Source organism: Xiphias gladius, chromosome 9 (genome assembly GCF_016859285.1).
Source record: "Xiphias gladius isolate SHS-SW01 ecotype Sanya breed wild chromosome 9, ASM1685928v1, whole genome shotgun sequence".
NCBI lineage: Eukaryota > Metazoa > Chordata > Actinopteri > Istiophoriformes > Xiphiidae > Xiphias > Xiphias gladius.
In genome coordinates this window covers 5,350,964-5,374,565 of record NC_053408.1, presented here as the reverse complement: position 1 = coordinate 5,374,565, position 23,602 = coordinate 5,350,964, and the positions used below count along the sequence as shown (strand labels likewise).

Here is a 23,602-nt window from a genome sequence, read left to right as displayed (position 1 = left end):
GTTCACTATCATGTATTATGAGCCTAAAAGGTTGTAATCACCACATGAATCAGGAAAACATGGAGAGACTCTAAAACATTTTCCTGGTACGGGATGTTACATTAGGGGGCTCACAGTTGGCCGAGGACAGGCTGTTGTGGCGGATGTGGAAGTGCTGGTCTGCCTCGGGCTCCTCTGGTTCTGCAGGGTAGTTGGAGCTGACACCAGAGTCCACAGAGCTTGTGACGGGGGACGTGATGGGGGCCGGAGGCGTCAGGGCTGGGGTGGGGGACTCTGCTGCAAGAGCACTGCTGACTTTAGGTGAAGGGAGCTGAGGCTCGGGTTCTTCCTCTATGGCTTCTCGCTCCTGCTTCTTCTTCCGCTCCTCTGCCTGCCGCCTCAGCTTCTCTCTCTGCCGCTTGATGGCCGTCACCCTGTCCCGTATGGCCTTGGCCACGAGCTTGAAGTCTGCCTCGCACACGAAGCCAAGCACGACCTGCATAACAACACACAAAAATGGTCAGGGCACAACACGAACGAGAGTATAAGTCACGGTCCATGGTGTGCCGCTGCAGTATGTAGACAATCTACGCAGGTCTGTTGCACTTAATGACCTGACCGTGCAAGATTTGTCATCAACAGCCATTCCTTTGAAGTGACAAAAGCTTTTCTTTTATAAGACTGCGTCCCTCTATCGGTTCGCCGTCTTGCACAGCCTCTTGTGACACCCAGTCCAGCAGAGTGAGACGGTCTGAACTTGCCTCTCAACACATAGTCAGATTACAGCAGATCGCCCGGACTAGATGTCCCCTGCCGATACCAAATTTGATCTTGACGAAAACTACCAAAAAGAGGTAAACAAGTAAGGAATTGTGGCTTGTATTTTCATTAAAAGTGACCTCTGCAGAGGGGGTTCTGGAGGACATAAGGGCCTGTTTCGTAACAAGCAAGAGAGCCATTATATTATTAAAGACGTGACCTCGGCTGCTTCCTGAGACATGCTCTCACATTTCGAACCACCGATGATTAAATGTTGAGCCGTGCCCTTGACGTACTCGGCAAGGCTTTCTCTTTATGGGCTGGAGCACATTTCAATGTTTCTGCTGTCATAGCAGAACCATAAAAGACGTATAATGATGCTGGTATGCGTTAGTGAGGCTGCTTTCACCGTCTCAAGTGTCATAACACCGGCTATGTGATATGATGTTAGTTTAGCCTATAACAGGATCTCCGAAACGAATTAATATCTGTATGTAAACGTAAAAATTTCCACAAAATGTGCAATATCCATGGAATTATTAACACCTTGAAACTGTACACCTCTTGTCTCATCTGTGAATTAACTAGGAATATTATTTTTATCGAAAGAAAATAATTAGTTACGAGAACCCTTACAAAATGAGGCTACTTTAGGCCGTCATCTAACTACATTGCCTTTTCTTTAAAGCATCAAGATGAGGAAAATTCTCTTGTGAGGAGTAAATCGGTGCTTAATTGTGTTAAAAACGTTAGGGGAAAATACCATATATCCAGTCAACCTTCCTCCTGAAAACTTGTTAAACGTTATCATCACCGACCAGGATCAGGATGCAGAGAACATGGGGGGGTTGGCTGGAGTCGCCTCTATCTGTTAATCTGGAAATTAGATTATTCAATTTCCTCGCTAATGGCTGCTACGAAATTGGGGCAGTAAAGCAGTAAAGGTTGACCTCACAACATCGTGTCCCGTGTGTCAGCCTACCATCTCCTGAGACACCTCCTCGGGCACGTCTTTGTAGAGCTCAAAGAGGAACTCGATGGCGTTGTTGTCCTTGTACTTCCCGTTGAGCTTCTTGGTGTCGTCCATGCGCAGCCACAGCTTCAGGCCCGACTTCACCATGTCGTCCTCCTCTGCCAGCTCCACGTGCACGCCGTTGTTCTCGTGGAGGAAGGGGTGTTCCAGGAGGTCCTGAATGGTGTACCTGCAGGAAAGGAAGGAAATCAGTAAATTGCTTTTAGACCCATAGGGAACTTAAGGAACATATCCACAGGTTTCCAAACCAGAACTCTGTAAAATTTTGTTTTTGATCATTTATAACTCTCTACACAATTCAGCTTCACAGATAGCTTCCGGGGTTGAGGAACACATTTGCTTTTTGCTATTCATTGAGCACAAACGGTCCACTGTGAGAATTACAGTGTGGGCCTACAAAAGTAAAATTATGATAAGAACAGGAAGCTTTATATGTTTGACAAACAGAGAGAGTTGCAAAACATGCTTTCTATCAGGCCACAATGACCTTGTTTCTCTTACTTGCATGTACATCTGAGACAGGAAAAAAAAAAGTCTGAAATAAAGTCAGTACGACCTGAGAGAAAGCGTGGTTTGGGACCCATTTATCAGAATAAGATAGAAAGACATGTCTGGCTATACTGTGAGATTCCGGTTTTTGCAAATAAGATTTGTCAATGTTTTTGAAAGGCTAAACTTTCAAAAACCTAAGGCCTAGGTTGGTATGGATTTACATTCAGTGAGAAGCTGCAGCAGAATCCTTGTTTCTCTTACTTGAAGCTCTTTCCCGACATTGTGTTATGCAAAACTATAAATGATAGATAACAGCATTTTAATAACATTTAAACTGAAAAACAGTGAATCGATCCTCTAACTAGCCTTCTACTGCACTTGAACTGTAGGACATGCAGTATTTTGTACTTTTTTTCCCCTCACATAATACATTTTTCCTTTTTCAACTCTTTGTAGAAGCTAATCAAGAGATTTTTCTGCTAGGGAGTTTTTGCAAACTGGCTTTTTAAGTTTTATTATTGTGGTAAAAAAAAAAAGTCTATCTGCACAAATTCAGAGTTATAAGCAAGAAACTAGATAACTCGGGAGATAAAACAGGAAAACAGAAATATAGAACAGGGATTAGTGAACCTCATGGACATGATAATATATATTATTTCTGCAGTTTGTTTTTTTTATTGTTGATCACAGTATATGGTCTCACGTGTACCTTTCATCTTTGTTCATACGAATGCAGCCCTCAATGATCTCCTTCAGTTCTGGGACTTTGACTTTGTAGAAACTGTCAGGCTTTATGCCCTGTAAGAATAATCAAAAGAGAATACTGAGTTGCACTTCATCGGTAGCGCTTCAAACTGTATTAACAAGTACCAGAGTTGCTTTTCTGACAGACTTTTCTCCATTTTGGAGTAGACTGGCGCTTTAAGCTGATTAAGTGATCAGCAACAATGATCTCTTCCTTGTACATTTACCCTACAGTTCTCCTGTCAGGGGAACCAATCCAAGCACCGACAGCCACTCCCACCTGCACTACATGTGAACGTACTCCTCTGCCGCTAGCCAGCATGACATTCTGCTCTGCAATCATGTCAACACCGGAGGAAAACAATACCAAGAGTTCATGAAAATGGAAAAAACCCACGATGCTCTCTAACTCATAACACCTGCGGCTCTGGCTTACGTAAAATATTCAGGCAGGCCTGCTCACTTACATGAAATAAGGGAGATTTTCTACATGCTATCATGAGGGTGAACATAGATTACAGCAGAGCTGCCATCCCTGTAAAAACACTGATAAGAAAGCAAAGAGCCGAGGTCAAAAAGATGTTTGGCCTGCAGATACCCAAGCAACCAGCTGATGGTCGTTCAAAACACCCAAATAATTTGATCTACCAGTGAAGGGCTGAACAATACATTTTGTTATCACATTTAAAGACTGACATGTCACACAGTGACTGCTGTCTTTTTTTTGTTTTGTTATGACCTCAATCCATTTTCTCAAGATATTAATGCTTCCTGTTTAAATGAGAGAAAGGACAGAGCTGCGAGAAAGTGGTGAGGAAGACAAAATTTGTTTTCTGTGTTTGATTACTGCCGCGTTACATAATATTCACCCCATACGTACTTACTGAATAGCTGTATGTCACTGCCGTTCCGCTGAGTGCAAAAACAAGCCCCCCCAAAAAAGCTTCAGTGCAATCACAAAAAATTCTGTTACCTTGGTGAAATGGGATTTTGAGGACCTGAAGCAGAACACAGAGGTTTCTGTGTTTAAGCAGTTTGATTGAATGTCCTCACAGGCACCTTCAGAGTAAATCCGTTTTTCCTCAGTCCAAATCTAATTTGTGGCTCCGCACCTTTCCTCTAGTGACAGAGGTCTAGATAAGATCTTGAGAAACATGCCGGTGCCATATTGACCTTCTTCGGTGTATCATATTTCAACTTAATTAGGAAAACTTCATTTTAATGGTCCGTGCATTTAGTACAAAACCAAAACAATTATATTGCACAAATGTAAGAATAAGGCATGGTTTTAGCTTGCAAGCCAATTGTGGTTTTCTTTGGCGTAGATTTCAGTCCACTGAGGGAAATACACTTGTCCAAAAGTATGAGGACACCCCAACAGAAATACTTCTGCATATTTTTGACCTGGGGGGATTTTTCAAGATTTGAGTCCATTTGTTTCAATTATGGGGAATCTCAGTGCTTCAACAGAGAATAGTGCTTACAACTTTGTAACACGATAATGTCCCTGTGCACAGTGAGGTTCACAATGATTTTGTTTTCCCAGTCATTTTTAAAGAAAAATATCAAAAAAAAAAAAAAAATCACTGGGTTCAGCTGCTCACATGTCAAAATTTGCTGGTTTTATTAGGCTTAAATGATAATAAACTGATACTCTTTGGGTTTTGGACTGTTGGTCAGGCAAAACAAGACATCTGTATTTGCCAATTTGAGCTGTCAGAATATGTCATGGCCATTTTCACTGTTTTCTGATATTCTAAAGACCAAACCATTACTTGATTGGTGGAAAAAAATAAATAGCAGATAAATCGATAATGAAAATAACCAAATATCTGCTAATCCCTGAAAACAGATCCTGTGGAAAAACCTTCCCAGAATATTATAGAAGCAGATTAATGCCCTTGGTTTTGGAATGAGGGGAATGTGATGTTTAACTATCACATACGGGTAATAATGTCCAGGTATCCGCATTCTTTTGGCCAGTTATGGGAATGAGTAAGGCATTTTTCCACTGTAAGAAACAGCATGTATTTATTTATTTATCAGCCTCTTTATCTGATGTGACGCGTGGAAATACTGCAAACAGTTGAGGCCCCACAAATGGAAAATATTTCCAAGAACCTTACAACCTTTGTATATGTTCTGCCTTTTATATGTCAAGCGTAGGCGCCAAGTGACTTCAAGTACAAGTCAGTCATATAAGTGAAAAGTTACATAAAGTTTATTGGTTAGTGGTAAATGTAACTGCCATACTAACAAATTGACACACGTTGTCTGTACTGCACATAAACCTAAAACATAAGCAAATAGTGAAAAGCAAAGCTAATTTGACTTTTATTAAATGGCTTCTCCGACTGCACTTAGAACATTATTAAGTTGTCGTGTTTGTGGAGGAGCCAAACCTACTCTGACTTGCTGGCATTGTCGTTTCCTCACTTTCCAGCCTCCGTCAGACCCTGTTTTCTTTGCGTATGTGACACACTAGTAAGAAACTGCCCCCTTTGTGGAGTAAAGAGTGAGACACAATTTCCAAAACATGTAATTCTACCGCCGCCTGCTCTTGCCCACCATGGCATCATCACTGTACTTGGCACCCAGGAGCATCTTCAAATACGGCAGCTTAAAGCCAATGCTGTAATGCAACGCTCTTAAAACTCACTACTGAGCTTCTGGACTTGTTTTCTTTTTTTTTCCTAAAAAGTCCCACGTCATTTTCTGTATAAAACTTTCTGATATGGCCTGAATCCAAGCGTGAGATCAGTTTATGTGCTGCAAGTGCATCCTGGGCAGGACTTCATTCCCTCTTCATCCTTTGACAGATATCTTACCATTCAGGGAAAGGATTTCATTTCCTAACCAATTCGCCCTTTCTTAAAAAAAGTTTTCTTTTCTGCAAAGCTTAACAGAGTTTAGACAGAAATTCTGCAAATGTCAGTGATGACAGGTTGCTTCAGTTTTCCATTCACATATCATTTCATGGAGAAGAGAATATTCCAGTGAATACGATAGCCAGAAAGAGTTACACAAGATCTTTGCACTGGTAAAGACATTGGCAATCAGTGAGTCAAACATCCTGCGTCCTGCGTCATGATTGTGGGCTGAAAACAGAAGAACGGTCAGATCATGGTATGGTTCTGCGCCTTGAATTTGTAAGGGACAAATCTGAGCCTTTAATAGACAAGATGAAGTTTTCATTCCATGTGGTCCCCACTTCTTTCCACGCATTCAGGATATCCAGACATCTACACAAGTTATCCTGGTTCCTCTCTGTCTAATTCCAGTGTCCACATGGAAGAAAGTGAACATATGTGGACAATTACATTAAGTACAGGTTAAAAATCGACGCGGCCCCTCTCCCCCTTACTCACACTGGTGACTTTGCGGTAGATCTGGGCGGCGTTTTGGCACTCGGAGTACGGGTACTCAGAGGTGGCCATCTCCAGGATGCACATTCCAAAGGCGTAGACGTCCACCGCTTCGTCGTACTTCTCCTCGTACATCTCTGGGGCCATGAATTCTGGTGTTCCTGTCAGGGTTCAGAGGGCAGAGGTAAAAGTCAAAGTTATTCCATTACTACTACTGAATCACTGAAGGACAATCAAATCTCCAGTTTAATCTCAGTTCAATTACACTTTTACTTATAACTAAACAAATTAAGCTGACCTGTTATCCCCTGATGTTCAACCCATGCTAGCACTATGAAGAACTTTCCTTCTTGTATCATGAAAAATATCAACATGTAGTACATGTATCTTTCAAAAACAGCATCTTGTCATAACAATAATCCAGACACAATGGGGGAAGGGCAAGTTCACACTGAAATTGAAAGGCATTTGAGTAATGATGCCGTATTTAAGAACGAAAGAAGGATTTTAAACAGAGGCATCCCCGGCTGCTTGGGGAAAAAGAAAAAAAACACAAGCATGAGAAACTGGAAGGCTCTTAAGAAAAAGAAGAAGCCTTTAAAAGTTTAAACAAAGGCTTCATTTCATTACAAACCCTCAACATTTCAAGAGTGGTGGCATACTGCATGTTTTGGCCCAATTCCAGTGAAGCTTTAGATAACTGTAAACTGATGGATTTAAGCAGAATTTTGTTCCAGACACCATTTCTTTAAATATCGGTGGAAAGTGATATTTGCGTAAATTACCTGAGCAGGGTAAACACACACACGGACCAAATTTACACTTACCAATGACACTTTTAGCAAAAGAGGCACTTTTGAGAGTGGCCAGCCCCAGATCTCCTATCTTGACAGAGCCGGTGGGGCCAGTGATGAAGATGTTGTCACACTTGAGGTCACGGTGGATGATGGGGGGAGTGCGCGTGTGCAGAAAGTGAAGCCCTTTGAGGATCTGACGACTCCAGCGCTGCAGTAGCTTCAGCTTCATCTCCTTGAACCTCTTCAAGTACCTAAAACAAATGAGGATATGACTAAACACATCAATCTAAACATACCAAAATACAGCAAGAAGAGAAGGCTTTTTAATGCCACAGAATAATTAATCTCTTATTTTGACAGCCAAGAGGAAGTTTAAAAATGAGCTAGTTTCCTGAGCTCTCTCCAAGAACATTGTATCCAAAGTAGAGCTATTCTCTGGTCCTTATTCTGCACTTTTCATCATACCTCAAAAAGCAAAAGACAAGCTGTCAAACATGACACAATTTTTCTGTTTGCTATAGAGGACGTGGCTAGTTTTATTTGGAGAGAGGATATCTGCCATTTGAGAAATGTGACACCTTCTCACAAAAGGAATCACCATAAAAATGAACTGCTTGTAAGTGGGGAGAATTTGATTTCTTCTAAATGTAATGGACCGCAGTCACGAGGGGTGACCGGCTTCCCAGGCTTACGTTTTGAGTGTGCCTGACGTCATGAGTTCAGTCACCAGGATGATGCACTTGTGGCCCTTCACCGTCGACTTCCAGGAGTCATGGAAGCGGACGATATTCGGGTGCTGCAGGCCCTTCAGCATCTCCACTTCCTCGCTGAAACGCTGTCGCTCTGCCTTGGTCAGCTTACGGGTCTGCAGAGGAAAATAACCATCGTCATCTCAACCATCGTCATTTCTCTGCCAAATGAGTTACCTCAGTAGTCGAGAGTTTGGTTTGTGGCTGGATAAGATAACATATGTCTTTACTGATCACTGGGGGGAAATTCATAATACTTCATTTCTTGTTGTGAGCGTGGGTGTTTTGTTTTGTCTTTCCCTAAACAATCCCTACCACTGTCATGTTCGGTCGACATGGAATCTACGATAGAAAGCTGGATCATCTGTTTACATGCCAAACAATCACTGTTTTTCCTTGAGGTACTTCAGCTAGCATATTCAGATTTCTGAAACCGGGATATGATGAGCAAACACAGCACCCGGATAATCCAATCGTAGCCTGGAGAACAGAGCACGTGTAGACGCACCCACCGTCTGCTAGTTCAGATAAAATGAAGCAATATAATTATATCATGTGACATGATCGAAAGCTCTGAGATTGTTTTGTCAACCATAAAAATGCAGTGACGCTGACAGGTGAGTAGTGGCGCTATGAAGGTTTAACACACGCGTCTTGTAATGGTCATGGATGGTTACGTAAGTAGGTAGCAATAAACATAGCATACACAGGACCAATTTGATAAATCACTGTTACTTTAGCTAATGAGCTTGCTGTGGGACTGGAAACCACAGGTTCACCCATCTGGGTGACCCTACGGTTACATAATCACATTCATTTTCCAATAAGGGGAGCAGATTTAAGGAGGAGGTTTACAAAATCCACGTAAAACTGAACCAAACACTGCAATCACGCTGGATGAACAAAGACATTTTTGTGCTTCCTCTAGGATGAATGGACCGATTTTACTGCTGCTGGAGTAACCAAGTCTGTGGTGGGTGGCTGGTGGAAAACTCCTGGGAGACTTCAGGACCATGAATCCTGCATTGAGGCAGATTTCTGGGAAAAATGCTCTGCATATGTTTATGCTTACAATCAGCTCGACCGCTGCACTTTCTCCTTCCCCTCTGCTTTTTCCCGGCAAGCGAGGAGCTGCTGCCACTGTTAACGCTGCCGCATCAACACAGGAGGCAGACTGTCTGAAGAGCTACGCTGTCTGAGGTCACACAAGGAAAGGCCCCTTTTACCTGCGTCAGTCACCTGTCAAACTGTCATATTACACCAGCAATTCAAACACGAGGCCCTGAGCTCCAAAGCAAGACACAGGGGGGACTTCTGACCAAGTGGTTTGCTTTTAGGTCGATAGTGATCAGTTTATGATGGGAACACAAGCTGCAGCTTATTCCTCATATGTAAGACCCCTGTCAGAAATGCTAAATGGTTTGCAAAAAAAAAAGAAAAAAAAGGAAAACATCTTGGGTTAAGAGTAAAAGTCATGATTATAACATGTTTAAAACGTCACCGGGGCTCAAAACGGCTATCTTCTGAGTAAGTCAGTACCAATGTAACCCACTTTCTGCTAGATACACTCGATTGAGCTTTATGGCCCTAATTATGTGACCGCTGAGGTTTACAGCCACCATAGATCACTGTGTTCTTAAAAATAAGGAAACACATGCCATATGACACAAATCATGGCTGGAATGTAAGAGTGTGTGTGTTTGTGTGCAGCTTATGAGCCAGGGTGAGTGAGTCAGTGGGTTTATGGGTTGATGTACATCTGGTTATTTATGTATCTAAGTGCGATAACATCAGACCCCTGTGTAGCGAGCTTCGACTCCCGTGGATAGCCGCATGCGCAGAGAAACGATGAGCTTTTCAGCACAGAGTCAGCGTAACACACGCTAGCCGTGGCTTGCAGCCGAGCCCCTTGGAAAACCTGCCACTTCCAAAACCTTGGGATTTACTACAGCTTGGCATGCTGGTGGGCATGATTGCAAAATGCTGAAATGGAAAATGCAGGCGTTCTTGGCAGAAGCAAAATCCTGCTGCGGCCGCCCTGAACAACACTGCTCATGAAATGTGAGCTGCTGAACAAACTGGAGCGATTATTTCATGTGACTCGTGAAACTGAGGAATTGCTCATTTAAAATGCCGAAGTGTAGCGGGTAATTAAGCACAGATGAAAACAACAAAAGCAGTAAACAACAGTAAGCAAGTATGAGGTGCCTTAACACTGCACTGCTATCATCTGACTGCATTGGTGCTGGGGCTGGCTAATTTCAGGTAAACACAACAACGCCTCCTCCAAGTAAACACATGCACTTAAGCTGTGACTAACAGCATGAATAAAAAACCAGCCATACTGTAATGCTTAAGCTTGACTGAGACTGTTAGCATATCATAACAGCCACCAGTTATTCAGAGAAAAGTCTCATGAACATGAGTATTTCTGCCATTACTACGCAAACTATGCTTCAGTTAAACTTAATGATATTCATCTGTAGTGTGACGCCCTCTGGCATTTCCTGTAGCAGGAATCATCTCTTGACAGCTGAGTAAGGCTTCTATCTAACTTTTCCAGGGGATATTTGACTGTGTCTATCTGCCCCCACCTCTCTCTCTCTCCTGCAACTCTTTGACAAACGGGGCCAAAAGACATTGCATAACGCTGGAGAAAGCGGTGCGGGGGGGAGCCACAAAAACAAACCATCTCTGTTTTGAAAAGAAAAGTGTGTATATCCATAAAAACAGAAAAGATTCAGAGGTGTGTGAATGAGCCTTGGCCAAAAAAAATTTTTTTTTTTAATTTTTTTTTTTTTATATAATGTCCCTTCCAGCTTGATTTATTCTTAGCCACTGAGAGGTGTGTGTGTGTGTGTGTGTATGTGTTTGTGTGTTGAGTTGGGGGTCTGCAACAGTAAGGGTTGGAAATACTTGGGCTTGGTGCCACATAAGTGGAGTTACATAAGCAGTGTTGATGGTAGAGGAGCCTCTGGTATTAAGAAGTCCCTGTCAGCGCCCCTATTATGACAACCAGGACACGAACACGACATGTCGGCCAACGTTTACACCAAACCAGGTGGTGTACGTTGTCTCTTAATACGGGAATGAACAGTTTGAACTGCCCTGATGTTACACTCAAGTAGACACAGTAGGGATGCCCAGGATTTGAATAACATCCAGTCAGTGTGCGGACGGGCTGCGGTACCTGTAGGAATCTGGAATAACTACAGAGAGAAAAGTATGGCAAGGGAAAAAATGGAGTCAGGCATACTACTTATAGCCTACTACGGTGTGTGTTAAGGGTAAGAAGCAGTGTTTCTAATGCAGTTTTTCAGATCCGTGTGTTGAACAATTGGATCTGCATTCAAAATTATGTTGAGTATACTACTGTAAAGATTCGTCAAGTGACGGATTAGTCAACTGAATAAGCTTGACAGTTGATTATTCATTAAAAGGATAAGGCTGCTGTTATTCTATACTTTTCTTACTGTCAACAAAGCCCATGAAAGGACCAAAACCAACAATGTGTCAGTCTGTCTTCTCAATACTTTGATTGTCCGTGGCACTCAGACCCAAGCCCACTTGTTCCTTCTGACGACATAAACCTTTAAAAACGCCTCACAGTGCATTTCCTGGGGACTATTCAAACAAATTTGGTTCCCTCGTAACAATTATTTACAGCAGAGGGACATTTTATGTGCGATTTACTCAGAATAAACTACTGTCTGTGTTGGTGGTAATGAAGGAACATGTCACCCAGTGCAACGGAGTGACTCATTGTTTTTTTAATTATTTATGGCAAAAAACAGACCTCTATGGCACAGAGGAATAAGATATACTATATATATACTTTTTATTTGGATTAATTCATCATTGGTTTTGGTCTTTTAATTTTCATGGATTTGTTGAGAGACATATATAAGAAAAATATAGTATATTGCAAGCCTTATCCTTTAAAGCTACAGGATGTAACTTTTTTCTAGTATTTTTTGGTCGAAATATGCTCCAAACCATATCTTAAGGTGGAAAAGTTCTGTCAAAGGCTCCTGTGACCAAGGCTCACTGAACAGACCTGGCAGCAGTGCAGGGATATTTCCCTCTGAAGTTTTTGAGCAAGCCCTGACCTTCTAACCAATCAGAGAAGCCCAAAGTCAAAGGTGGGAGCTCACGGCTGTCAGTCAGTACGTTACCGCGCCACTACTCCTCTGGCACCGAGGCTTAAAGCAAGAATTCGCTCCCGGAAGATGCACATAAGCTGATGTACGTATGGGCTCCCGATTCCTGCACCAGCTGAAACAGCATTCGTGACGGGAATGCTGAGAAGGGTGAAGGGTTGGGCGGTGTGTGACGGAGCGGGGAGAGGGAGGGGTGAGTGGAGCGGAGTGGTTTCTTTTCAAGTCTCATGCTAGCACTAGCTGGACTTCCAGAATTTGCATATTGTAGTTTTAAGTCAAGAAAAAGTGTCAAACATTCGCTAGGCCCAGCTTCTAAAACGTGAGGATTTTGTCCTTTTTTCAGATTGAGATTATTATATTGAATTTAAATCTTTGGAGTTCGAACATTTGGGCTTGGGTTGCGATAGGAATTTTTCAAAATTTTCTGACATTTTATAGACTAAACGATTATTTGATTTATTGAAGAAATAATGGACAAAATTAATGTCATTAGTTGCGGCCCTAGAAAAGCATCTGTTATAAGAGGCTAGACCGTACAGAATCAAGGCAGACAGAAACTACGTTTATAATAAGTGAAGGATACGTTTTTTTTTTCTTTTTGTATAATTCCTGAAATGATCAAATTTAGCTGGTATAGTTTGCGATCTACCTTGACCTCTGTTTGAACCCTTTTAGGAACTAAAGGGTTAGCGGGTAAGCCTTCTCTTTTCTTCCTGTCATTATTTATTGTGCTCCAGGTCCTGACAGTGAAAAGCCCTGCAGATAAAGACCAGAGTTCACAGAGAGCCTGCAGCACAGAACCTGCACGGCCTCGGCATTACCAGACCGCTGTCCATCTGAGGCGGTGACGACTGACTAGCCAAGATCTGGGATTGAGGTCAAAGGCGACATGGGGAGAAGAAAAAAAAAAAAAAAAAGCCTGACCTCACACCTCTAAGACTGACATACCCGCCTTGACTGACACGAACTTCGCATAAACACGCACGTAGGCACTCACACTGGTACAGTGTTGCATTTAGATGTTTGCAGGTCAGAACTGAGGTGGCAGTGTGCTCCTTCCAAGGAAAACCTGACATGTTCTGTAAATGAAGCGGGCAGAGGGAGGTTAGCCATTAATCTCATAAGGATTGAGGACTCAAACCAGCCTCTGACTGCTGCTCTCACTCTGAGAGCATGACCTAACCTGTGGCGCCCGGCTAATTACCTGCACAAGTAAAAGAGACCTAGATGTAGTCTTACGCTATCTCTCGTGTATTTCAGTAGTGAAAAGTGGGCTGTCAAGCAAGTATTTGTCTATCTGGTTTAGACATCTTTCCTAGATATGAATAGATTTCATAGCCCGACCAGTACTGGATTTTTTTTAAAGGCAGATACTGATATTGATATATTTTGGGATTTTTTTTTTTTTTTTTTTAATATAAACACATAAAGTAAACATACAATCTTAATACAGATCTCTTAGATTTGTTTCATAGTTTTTTTTTAAATTGTGGCCAAAACACATGTGCAGTACATTTTATAGCCGAAAAATCAACTTGTCAGTGCCCTCTTTGTGGGCAAACTATGTAAAGGAGACACAATCCCACTTTGGCATATTTATACTGCTGTTTATTGTTACTTAATAGCCGATATTTACACCGATACTGATATATCTGCAATAAGCTAATATTGGCCGATTTACTGGCCTGGTCAACTTACTGGTCTCCCTCTGCACAAGTACAAGGCTGTCCTCTGAACTGTACTGTGTGAGTTGTCTCAAAAAGTAATGCACCACCTTGTTTGAGAGACTAAGATTGATTTGTTTGAGAGCTGGGAGCTCTTGTATCTTTAGTCTGTTTACTTTGTTATTCTTAACATCACTTAACCTGTCTGGTGTGTGCTTTTAGTTACTCACTAAAACCTCATCTTCTATAAACTGCTCTTCACTTATGGTACGGTCCTCTAAGACATCTCTTCCTAAATAATCCTCTTGCTTTTCAAGCTAAGCAATATATTGTGCAATTACAGTAACTGGTACCTTTTCCTTGCACGCGACCTGCCTGATCCACCTCATTCCCTCTCATCTATAAGCACCGTATCATTGTCCTGTTTTGCACTCCATACGTAGCAGCTTGTGATTATGGCAGTGAAGAAGAATTCTATAGCTGCTTCTAAGTCCATTAAATGCTTAATGTTTAATGGTTGAAATGTCAGCACAAGAACTATCTACTGCATATGTAAGATGGTTAGGGACTAACCCAGGCTGATCACACACAGTAATTTATCAGTAATTCATAAACAGTGCCCCCTTTGTGGCTTTAACACTCAACTTGGATGGTGTGTATGCAGCAATCTGAAGACCGGTTTTGACCTGTGGCACCTGCAAGCTCTGGGCTGTCTCAGGTCAAAGTTAAACAGAGGCAAGGTGGCCTTCCTGAGTCATTCTGATCAAATAACCCTGCAAGGGAAGGAAGCTTAAGAAATGCTGGAAGGGAGAGTATATTAGCGGTTCTCTCAGTGTGATGGCGTTTGAAGAGAAGAATGTGAATGGAACAAACACTCTGTCCTCTTGAGCAAACCCAGCAAACCGTGGAAAGATCACAAGATGCCTGGAGAACACAGACTGTAAGAGTTTTGTCCTAGAAAATACAGCAGAGCAGTCAGGTCAACATGATGACATGGAGAAGCAGCAACGAGTTAGACATAGCTTAGTTATGGGTCATGCAATCTAACTGTGTTATGCAATCATACACAAATATGATGGCATGCTTTCTATGACGACCAGAGTTTAAACAACAATTTTTTTATATCACGTTGACAAACAATCTCATTAACGGCAGCAATTTCGAAAGCAATAAAATGTAACGAAGGGCACGTTTTTGTAAAGCTGAAGCTGAAATTTGAGCTAAAACAGAATTTTATCAGGTTATGTTCAACACTACCCGCTGGGAAACTTCTGTATACCCGACTGTTGTGAAAAGCCTGCTTAATGGAGCAACTGTGTAAGAATTCAGTAAACAAGAAATGTGTCACATGAGATTCTTGCACTTCATAAATAAACATAATATATTTAGCAGCTCCTCATCCTGCACACTGAGGGCCATTATTGAAAATTGTGTCTTTGGTACACTGGCACCGCGGACATAATGGCCTGTCATGCTCCGTAACAGCTACGTCTTCTACAGCTATAAAGGGCTAAGGCGAAACCTGTTGGCTCTAAAACCCGGCCAGGCAACTGTGGCAGCCAAAAATGATAATCTCTGTGGGGACATCTTTACAACAGGAAGCCGTTCTGATCAATTACTGCTACTGAAACTGAAACAGTAATAAATATTTGATTGTATATATTTTATAGCACAAGAATTCACGTCATTCCTTTTGTTGGTACTTTGCTTTTGTATTTTTTGTGCCGATATTTATTGAATAATAAAATAAGAATGGTTTATTTGCTCCTCCTTAACTTTGAATTATGTTATTGACCTCCTAAGGACAACCATTCTGAGGGATTTTAACAGCGATGTACTAACGCTAAAAAGGACGTAAATCATTTTTGTTATCTGAACCCAAAATAGCAAATGTGCCAACCACTTTAAAATTGCCTCTAACATTTTTAATGGCAGCCCTGTAGCACTCAGATTTCACCCAATCATTAACATTAGTGGTTGGAACCATCAAGCTCCCAGTCTGTTCCAAGAATGAACTCAAGCCTAATTATTTTAAAATGTTTACGATAATTATCATCCAGGCTGCTCTTAACAGACTACAGGCCTCAGCAAGTTCATTACAATACATATCTGACAGGTTTTGAAGGTATGACCCTTGAGTGGATTCCTTAGATCTTCTGGCGCCAGCTTTTTACTGTAATTGTTTGAAAGAGTTGGGCCAAACAGTATTTGCACATGCTTGTCTACATGGGTGTCACACAGGTGGGTTTTGAAAAGCATGAGAAGTGGAATGCAAGTACTAGATTGGCCTCTGAGTCGTTGGTTTCCAAACTTTTGGCTTTCCAGATTTTTTAATTTCAACAATACTCTATAGGCCCGATGATGCACAATTAGCCACTATTTTCAAAAGGACAAAGGAGGAAGTCCATATTGGTACAATTTTATAAAGGGTTGTAACTAATTGTTCTATTCTGGGTTAATAAATCAGTCACTAATGATTCATTGACCAGTTATAAGCCACAAATACAAACAAAATTTGGGTTGCCAGGTTGCGAAAAAACTCTCACTGGTATTTTATTTGAAATAAAGCAGTTTTAAAATATTGGCAATCCATTAATAAATGTTCTTGGGTTTCTCACTTTCTAAAAAGCCATCAAATCTGCAGTTACAAATGTTAGTGAGCCATTCATAAAGAGTTTTTACAACAATGAAACAAGACTGCAGTTGTAAATGTTAGTGGTTAATAAATTAATTTTAGTTTAATTGATGAAGACAAAGCAAGTGTCATGCTGGACCAGAAAAAACATTAACCAAAGGGACTTTTTTTTTCAAAACCTGGCAACCCAAAGTTGTTCTTATGCATGACTCATAAATGATAAGCAAACTCTTTGTAAATTATTAATCATTCATAAAGCAATTAGTTACCTTTTAAAAAACACTTCATGAATGGTGCCTTGCAAGAAAGTGGCACCAAAATAAGATTTATCCGAGCTTGATTATAATTTCATGCCCCCTGAAATTTAATGTATCTTGCGAACCCCAGGTTGGGAGTCACTGTCAATAACAGGAAGTAATCCTAAAGCAAGAATCTCCACACATCTGGTACTCCGGTCAAGACAATACTGTATGCTAAGCTTTTTTTGGGAACTATGATTTGACTGAGATCTTATGTCAGCGTTAGAGCAAAGCCTTTTGAAGTTGTTACGACCCCTGGCTCAGCAACAGCCAGCAAGCGGAGAAGGTGCTTTCATCTCGATGCAGCTTTCTCTTTTTTAATATTACTTTTTGTGAAGTCAAAGCTGATAAAAACCTTCGAATATCGCATGAAATTCCACATATCTGGAAAGAATTGCAACATTCTTTTGTTCACTTCAGAATTAAATAAAGATTTGTTTTGTATCAGTCTGACAAAGTGAAATGAAACATAAAGCACGTGTTACATGATGAAACTGCACATTCGGTAGCTAGTTCATTTGCACTCCACTTTAGCACTGGCTGCAGGAGGGGGGCAGCTGCATAGTGTTACACCGACAAGCAAGGATGTGCTATCAAGTGGCACTGGGAACCAGGACCGGATATAGTTTACGAAGTGACGGTATGCCAGTGGTGCCCTTGTCACAGGAAGGCAACAACATGAAAGATTTATGAATCCTTGACTCTCTGCTCGACTCTGCCCAACAAAGAGTCAAAAATGATGGGTATTTTGAGACCATGAATGTGAGCGCCAAATTTAGAAACCCACAGAGCTTTGAGATAAATGTGAACTAAGACAGCACAGTTCAAGTCTGGGGAGAACACAAATGAATGTTTTCTGTTGACTGAGAAAACAGATTACAGTGTTTGTTGATAGGTGGTGCAAGGTGCCGGACCCCCAAACAGGTAGAGCCATTACTGTACACCAATGGCCAATTCATCCAAGGAATCACGTGGTAACTTAGAACACATTTACACTCCTGACGCCTCCGTCCTGCACACGCCACTCAGTTCAGAAAATGACCAGGGGTTACCCCGTGGAGCAGTCTTTTCCCTTACCAACTATGGCCTCAGAGCCCCAACAGCAATTAAGTTTGTTTGGGAAGCAGGACTCAGGCCTCTGCAGGGCCCAGGCTGCAGCGTGACCACATGTTTTTCCCCTAAAGGAATGGCTGTTCAGTCACACACTGTCAATACTAAAAACACTGCGGAGAGAAGACTTTTTGTGCAAGGATATTTTCTTTAAAGGCCACTGTGCACTGTGCAGTTTTTGTTGTACAAGATGAAAGTTGACAGCTGTGAGAGATCCGTGGAGAAATCTTTGGTCATTGTAGTGCTGAAACAATTAGGCAGTTACAAGATTGACCGTAAATCAAATGATAACGATTTTGATAACTGATTAATCATTTCATTCATTTATCAAGCTAAATGTCCAAAAATTCTCGTTACAGCTTCTCAAATATTAGTATTTCCTGCTTTCCTCTGTTTTAAATCACAGTAAACTGATTATCTTCGGATTTTGGACGGCTGGTTGGACAAAACAAGCTATTTGAAGAAGTCACCTTGGACTTTGGGAAATTATGATGGGCATTTGTCACTATTTTCCGATAATTTTATCAAATCGATTGATGAATCTATCAAATAAGTGGCAGATTAAATTGATAACGAAAATAATTGATATTTGAAGTAAACGTCCACAAAAAATAGTGGTCCTAGATCCCACGAGACACATCCAGCGTCAACAAATTTTGAGCTTTGGGAAAGGGAGACCAGCTATACTAAAATTCTGACAGTTTCAGAAATTAAAGAAAAAATTCTTGCAAAATTTATGCAAAATAAATTGGCTGACATGATATTGTACGTGTGATTTCTTTTTTGGTGTATTTTAAGGAGAGCGGGGTGCAAGTTAATAAACATTGCTAAGAAAGAATATTTAATTAAAATTCAGGTATTTAAATAGTTTGTAAACATACAGATCGAAATATTAATGTTAGTAAAGATATCATACAGTCAAATACACAGAATAAACATCAGTTGATGACGTGTCTCTGGTTATGTTTTTTTTTTTTTTGCTCTATTTACACCCTAAGGCTGTGATTCAACAGACTGTAATTGCACAATCTGAGAGGCCTCCAAGTGTAAAATGATTCAGTCTGACACAGAGTGCAGACTCCAAGATTCTTCTACAACCATCTCGCACATCAATCTACAGAGGGAACCCATTAAAAGCAGTGACTCAGCAGAGACAAAGCCTTTTCCAATGGTACACTTGTGTACATACAAGTACAATAGCTCAGTTATTACATCGGGCAGATGGAAAACTAGTATCAGTTTTTTCCACATGGTGTTCCCAGTGTGTGTCTGGCAGAGTTACAGGTAACTCGATTTAAGGAAGCTTTGAACTACTGTTCCTGCATTTTCCTAATTCTTTCATTGTTAGGAAAGGAGGCGGATGAAGCTTATGATAATTTTCAGTCAATCATATCTTAAAATATTCAATGTTGTGATTTTAAAGATTGTTCTGGATGTTTGTTAAGGCCTTAAATATAACAGAAAAACAAATAAAAAGCCAGATTACCGTGTTCGTATGTCTCAGTAGCCTGGATAATACTGGCTTATCTGAGCTATCGTGTTTAGCGTTCTGTAAATCAAAATTTCATGAGCTTACTCAAGCTCCTGTAAACGTATTATTGTATTAATATGTTCCTCTTAAACTGAATAATGATGTTGTTTATGTAGATTTTTTATGTAGATGAAATTAAACTTTCTTTCTGAATTTAAAGCAAGACTAGCAGCAACACAGTTTTTTTTTTAATTCTTTGACACTTGAAACCCTCTATGTGTAGTTTTCCCAAGTTATCAGAGCATCGGACAAGTTTTTTTTACCATCTATCCATGTATTTTCTGGACCCAAATATCCCAGTAAAGATCACTGAGCAGGTCAGCATGGCTTAGGTGAGAGGCAGCCTACAGTCGCCAGCCTATCACAGGGCTGAGACAAAAAAAAAACACATTCACGCTCGCCATCACGCCTATGAGCACTTTAGTTTCCAATGGGAACATAGAGAAATACAAACACACCAAATGGCCCCAGGCCCCTGACCACAGAGCCACCATGCTGCCCCAGCTTGTAGCTACAGTATCCAACCTAAAAAGACACCTACATACTATCAACAGCAGCCAGTGCGACACTGTTATCTAGTTTCAGCTCTGAGTGCACACTACATGACACAGACACGCTGTATCATGCAGGGCAATCACCAAATGAGTGTACATTTAGTACAGTACAAGTTTTATAAGTGCCACAGTATGTCCTTCCCTTCAGGACTGTGCAGAGCTAATTATAAGAATAGAGGAAAAAACCAGCCCTCACGTCAGAGTGACGTGCTGCCATGTGTAAATGTAGGCTATCGTTGTGGGCCTCCTTCACTTTCTCCTCCGTGAACATTGGCTGGCTCTGATAAGCTGGATCTCGCTTCACCGCGGGCCCTGCGAGGAAAGACAGTGTTGATGTTGGCTACGGTAGAACTGATAGGAAGCCCACAGCTTGTGTTGTGTCACTGAACACTAGCCACATTCAGATAAAGGTTACACAGCCGGGCTTGTATGAGGCTCAGGCAAGCTAGAGAGAGAGAGAGAGAGAGGCAACAGAAATCTGGGATTGGTGCCAAACTAGATTTATGCTTTGTTGTTTAACCTCATAACTCAAAATACAAACTGTGCAGATGCGGCAGCAAGACGTTGATGAGGTTTCACCGATTTGATTTGATCTAGTGCTATTATATGAGCTTTAAACTCTGAGCTAAAACATAAACAGTTTAGCTTCAAGCTCTTTCTAGCGCTACAGTAATGGCTCCAACACTTACTGCAGCAGGGGTGATGTAAATCTTCCACCACCACACCTCCTCCTTCCTCCTTTTGTCCTTAGGTAACTCTGGTTCTTTGAAAATCTATCATGTGGGTGCCGCGACTAACTTATTATCGATTAAACTTTAAACTTTTTTTTTTTTTCCCCCCAATCGATCCATTGTTCAGTCTTTAAGATGTATAGTTCCCACAGCCCAAGGGGACATCTTTAAATAATTTGTTTTTGCCCGACTAGAAGTTCAGTTATAGAAATTGTTGTCGATTTATTTTATGACATTAGTCATCAATTAAATGACTCAGTTGCTTCAGCACTAGATTTTTGATGCAATATTTCATTTTCAAGTCAAGTAAAAGTAAATCAAGATTAAAGGTCAAGCTATCCCCTATCAAAAAACATTTTTTTCCAAACCCCACATCTTAAGACTTTTAAAAACATTTGGTGAAACCAGTGAATGTTCGTCTTTTTGCAATTGAAACATTACTGAAACAATGAACTGATTATTAATTGTTGTCAATTAATCACTACAGCACTAAGACAAATAGACAAAACTGAAACCAAGTGATGAGTAGGGTTGGGTATCACTGGAAATTTTTGGATAGTAGTGCTGATACAGTTTCATAATCAACACCACAAATTATACTTTTTTCAAGTCTTTACTTTGAGAAATATATAAATGTTTTGTTTTGGGTTTGTTTTTTTTTACAAGACCCTTTTTTCTTATAATTTAAAAAAGAGGCCAAAAGTATGCCATTTTAGGAAATATGCTTATTTGCTAAATGTAAAAATAGTGGACAGATTTGCAGATTTTTTTTTAAACTTTGGACAGAGTCATGCTAGCTTTTTGTCCATGCTGAATAGACCTATTTCCCAAAGTGTCAAACTATTCCTTTAGTCGCTGTCTAAAGACAAGCGGCCTCATGACCCATACCTAAATCAAATACAATCTAAAAGTGAAAAAAATTATGATCTGAATTAGGAACTACTGCATCTAGATAACAAGATTATAAAGACGACCAGAAATTCAATGCCAACTCTCCACGTTTGACCTTTTTTAACACTCACTGCATAAGACACATTTCAGTCGGTACCAAAAAATATTGTGATTCAATACCAAGCCCTACCGACGGCACTGAAAATTACTTTTACTACATCTGGTTTGCATCATACAAGGGATCTGTCGATGCTTGCTGTTGCCTCTATTTGAGCGTTCACTTGTACATTATAGTTTAAGCAAACACTGTATGTATGGTAGACTTGATTCTGCAGTTAAAAAGCAGTCTCCAACTTCCTGTTTCAATGACGCTATCTACTAACACCTAGAAGCACCAATAAACAAATGAGTAATAATAGCCCAGAGTAAGCGCAGTAACTCCAGGAGACAGAGTGTGCTGATTTTATGTGTTTCAGGAAAGAGTTACCATAGTAAAAGGTTCTCATTAGCCAAAACCATCCTCCAAAAAAAGACATTTGCAAAAACCATGACCGCACAAGCAGAGCACCAACTTTTACAACTTGGTATGTCACAACAGGCACAAAACTCTCTCTCAGCGTGTATTTATGCATGAAAAGAGCTGGCTTATTGGTTGTTGGTGCAGCAGCACTTTTAAATGCACTCAAGTCGATCTTGCATTACGCATGGCCCTCATAAACACTGATTGTGCTGAAAATACAGGTGGCTGTAGTGCAGCAGAGCATGGTGAAGCTGTTTATATAGAGCCTGATTACGGAGTATGTGTTGGTTTTGGTTTAAAAATGAAACGAGAGTATAAAAGTGTCTGAGCATCTGCTGCAGGCCCGGAGGAAACTGCTGCGAAGTGCTAACCTTTGAATAAGATCACGTAGTGTGCAACCGGGTCCATGCGACGACTGATGATCAGCATTTCACATTTGTTGCAGTTTTGTAAACGCAGCAGTAACAGTGACAGCAGAGATACATCAGGCGGTTAACTCTTCTTTTTGAGTAGATGAGTGGAACTGGGAGGGAACCATACAATGGCTCATCAATTTTTTATCACCTCCGCATCTCCTTCAAAGCTCAGCCTATGTTGCCTATAGTGCAACTGAGTCACCTGTGGACCTGTGGGGGAAGGGCTGCTAGGTAGCTGCCACCTGGGAAGTTTTTTTTTTTTTTTTTTTTTTTTTGCCTTGCTTCTTTTAGCAACAGCACCAGATAGCTCTAAACTCACAGCCACATATTGCTCTAAAGTTCTTGATAAATTTAGGAGACTCCTCGTTTTAAAAACTGCACCAGTTTCTATCTTCAATTTCTCAATCACTGTAAAACGTATGAAGTATTGTTTGTGAACATTAACCTGACTTACAATCTAAATTTTGTAAAGGCAGCACAAAGAATGACAACAACAAATGAAAACTTGAGACAAAAGAAAACGATGGGCAAACTAAGTCAATATCCCAAATAGAAGGCAGATGTACTGAAAGAGAAGCAGCTCTCAAGATGATTACACATTTTGCGTCAAGGGTCTAGATACAGTTTGTTTTAAAATTTATCTCGTAGAGTTGCTGTCCATTCATCACAATTGGTGTGTTCTGTCAGTGGATATAGCCAAGGATTATCTTAAAATCTCTGCCCTGCCCCTCAAATTTTGTAATGTAGCAGTTTGCATCGATTGGGCAAGTGTACAGTACTATAGACAAGGAAAAACAGGAAGGGATGCACAGGTTGAGAATCTGATAGTTTGCTCATGATTCCCAACCAAAATGTCGAGATTTTTCAAAGAGCACGGAAATAATCATCCATAGAGACAAAGCGCTACTTGATTTCTGAGGCTTATCCAGTGTTGGCTGGGATAATTGAGAGTTTAAAAGATCCGATAAAATATTGTCCAAAATTGTTTCACATAGGTATATAAGATATACTTATTCCAAAGACTACAAATATTTTTGGTGACGATCCCTTAAATTAGGCTGTTAAGCAATTAATTGCTAGTAAGATGTGTAGCATGCAGGAAATTTTGCTATCTAGTCGCCAAAGTATGAATGGCAACACTTTCTAAATGACCTCAAACATGTCCTTGGCATC

The 23,602-nt window shown here is 40.8% G+C and overlaps 1 protein-coding gene across 5 annotated transcripts in view; it reads right to left on the bottom strand.

The window, feature by feature from the left end:
• wnk4a (WNK lysine deficient protein kinase 4a) overlaps positions 1–23,602 on the bottom strand; it is a 44,810-nt gene that overhangs the window by 17,756 nt on the left and 3,452 nt on the right. For all 5 annotated transcript variants that reach the window (XR_005708106.1, XM_040135074.1, XM_040135077.1 and 2 more), the window contains 6 exons: positions 7,862–8,034; positions 7,200–7,420; positions 6,376–6,533; positions 2,973–3,061; positions 1,721–1,940; positions 115–475 (listed from right to left, as the gene is read on the bottom strand). Coding sequence is in view for 4 of the 5 variants with exons in the window: in XM_040135074.1 (XP_039991008.1) it covers positions 115–475; positions 1,721–1,940; positions 2,973–3,061; positions 6,376–6,533; positions 7,200–7,420; positions 7,862–8,034 (1,222 nt within the window). In the remaining variant the exon portion in view is untranslated. The remainder of the gene's footprint in view (positions 1–114; positions 476–1,720; positions 1,941–2,972; positions 3,062–6,375; positions 6,534–7,199; positions 7,421–7,861; positions 8,035–23,602) is intronic.